The sequence below is a fragment of the Pterocles gutturalis genome, unplaced genomic scaffold, assembly GCF_000699245.1.
Source record: "Pterocles gutturalis isolate BGI_N339 unplaced genomic scaffold, ASM69924v1 scaffold7349, whole genome shotgun sequence".
Classification (NCBI taxonomy): Eukaryota; Metazoa; Chordata; class Aves; order Pterocliformes; family Pteroclidae; genus Pterocles; species Pterocles gutturalis.
The window spans coordinates 3,744-5,874 of NW_010128065.1; the positions used below are offsets into that span (position 1 = coordinate 3,744).

The 2,131-nt window shown below is 61.8% G+C and overlaps 1 protein-coding gene across 1 annotated transcript in view; it reads left to right on the forward strand.

Moving 5' to 3' along the window:
• LOC104466149 (rho-related GTP-binding protein RhoC-like) overlaps positions 1–2,063 on the forward strand; it is a gene marked incomplete at its 3' end in the record, with an annotated part of 4,988 nt that extends 2,925 nt beyond the window's left edge. Inside the window, exons 2-3 of the mRNA XM_010079482.1 lie at positions 1,519–1,676; positions 1,943–2,063. Coding sequence (XP_010077784.1) covers positions 1,519–1,676; positions 1,943–2,063 — 279 coding nt within the window. The remainder of the gene's footprint in view (positions 1–1,518; positions 1,677–1,942) is intronic.
• Positions 2,064–2,131: the final 68 nt, after the last annotated feature.

The window sequence follows — 2,131 nt, forward strand, 5'->3', positions numbered from 1 at the left end:
TGTCGCTGTCCTGTGCTGCTCCGGTTGTTTTGGGGTTAGGTCCGCTGTCGGGCAGACCAAGCGCGGGCAGAACTCGGTTTCTGTCTGGGTGTTTGTCTCGCCGGGCACCCGCTGTTCCCTGCGCTGCGGATGTGTCTCCTCCTGCGTTGGTGGGTTAGATAGCGGCACGTCCCACGCCGCCTTTCTTCCTCCGTTTGTCTTTGAGGTACAGAGTCGCGAAGCAGCAAGGAACTAGGTAAACATATTTTTTTTTTTGCACTTGAGCTTTCCTTTTTCCGCAGTGTGGAGGTGATGGCTGAAGGGAAGCCGAGCCTTCGGTCAGATGAGGATGGTTTGCAGGAGGGGTGACAGGTTCTGTGTGTCCCTGGGGATGCGCTGTCCTCGAGAGCTCTCCCTCCCCATGCAGACAGCAGACAGACCCCTCCAGCCCTTTTGTCTGGCTCCGTACACAAACACCGTGTCTCCTCGGGATGAGCTCCTGCCAGCTGCCCATGGGTGGGGTGCAGGCATCCCCGGCCCCACAGGGACAGGCAGCAGAGGAGGGGCACAAGGGGGGAAACGGGAGCCGTGCTGGGGGTTTCCCTTCTGTGCTCAGCCCCTGGCAGTGGGACCCTTTGGCACTTTGGGTTTTTCCCGTCTGTAGCGTTGCACAGGTGCTCTCCCGGGATGTGTGCTTCATGCCCAGGCTCCTGGTGAAGGACTGCTGCTAGAAAGGGCTCTTCCTCACTCTTGTGCATTACAACTGCTGGCTTACTGGTTTTATTAATGGCTCCACAGCCACAAACTGTTCCTGCTGTGACTTGAGAGCCAGCGTGCTGGTACCCTGCAGAGATCCAGGCTGGGCAGTTTGATTTGTGAGGGCTGGGGTGGTCCCCGAGGTGTCCCAGGGGTTTGTGTGGGGGGACAGCCCTGGGGACAGCCCTGGGGGTTTCCTCCCGGCAGGAGCTCAGCAGTGACCTGCTCGGCGTGCAGAGCAGAGGAGCTCCCTGCAGCCAGCCCAGGCGATTCCCAGGCTCAGCTCTAATCCCCTTTTGAAACTCAGGGATGCAAAGGCATGGTGTTACTCGCAGGACTGCATCCCTTTTCCTTGGGGCAGCAGGCAGCCTGCGTTCCTCGGGGTTTGCTCTCTGTTTGTTGAGCGATAGCTGGCAGCTCCTCCGGCCACCAGTGCCAGCGCCGGCTCCGTGTGGTTTTGTGGCAAAGGCTCCTTTGTCATCGGGCTGGGACGGGGCCAGCATGGTGCCGAGTGCCAGGCGTGCGGGTTGTGCTGGGCTCAGCGCCTTCCTGCCGCATTATCTGGGAGCCGGTGAGCGTGCCTGGGTGACACCCCGAGTACAGGTTCCGCCCTGAAGAATTTATCATCTGTAATAAACCCAGCAGGTGTGCGCAGCTCCGAGGGTGTCAGAGCCGTTTGCCGGGGTGGTGGCACAGCAGGGACACCCAGTGCGGGAGGGTCCAGGGCAGGAGCGCTGCTGCCCACCGCTGCTGTGTCCCCCTCGCCTGCTCTCGTCCCTGCAGCGATGGCAGCCATCAGGAAGAAGCTGGTGATCGTGGGGGACGGCGCCTGCGGGAAGACGTGTCTGCTGCTCGTGTTCAGCAAGGACCAGTTCCCCGAGGTCTACGTGCCGACCGTGTTCGAGAACTACATCGCCGACATCGAGGTGGATGGGAAGCAGGTAGGGGCCATGGCAGGTGCTGGAGCCATCTCTGTCCCTTCACTCCATGGTCCCATGCTGGCAATGCCACTGCCTGGCGCTGCCACCCAGGCTGGTCCCCAGGGCTCGGATGCACCCACTGCACTCAGGGACCCCACAGCTCCCGTGTTTCGGGGTCACCCTGGGCATGCCCCAGTTTGAGGAAGACCGTAGCTATAACTGAGGAAGATGAACCTGCTCGCTCCCAGCCTGCCAAGTGTCTGAGCCGCGTCCCTGTCCCCTCGCAGGTGGAGCTGGCCCTGTGGGACACGGCAGGACAGGAGGACTACGACCGGCTGCGGCCCCTCTCCTACCCGGACACCGATGTCATCCTCATGTGTTTTTCCATCGACAGCCCCGATAGCCTCGGTAGGGCCCTGGGATCGTGGGGGGACCTGTGGCTCCCATGGGACTGGGTGCTGCAGCTGAACCCCCCT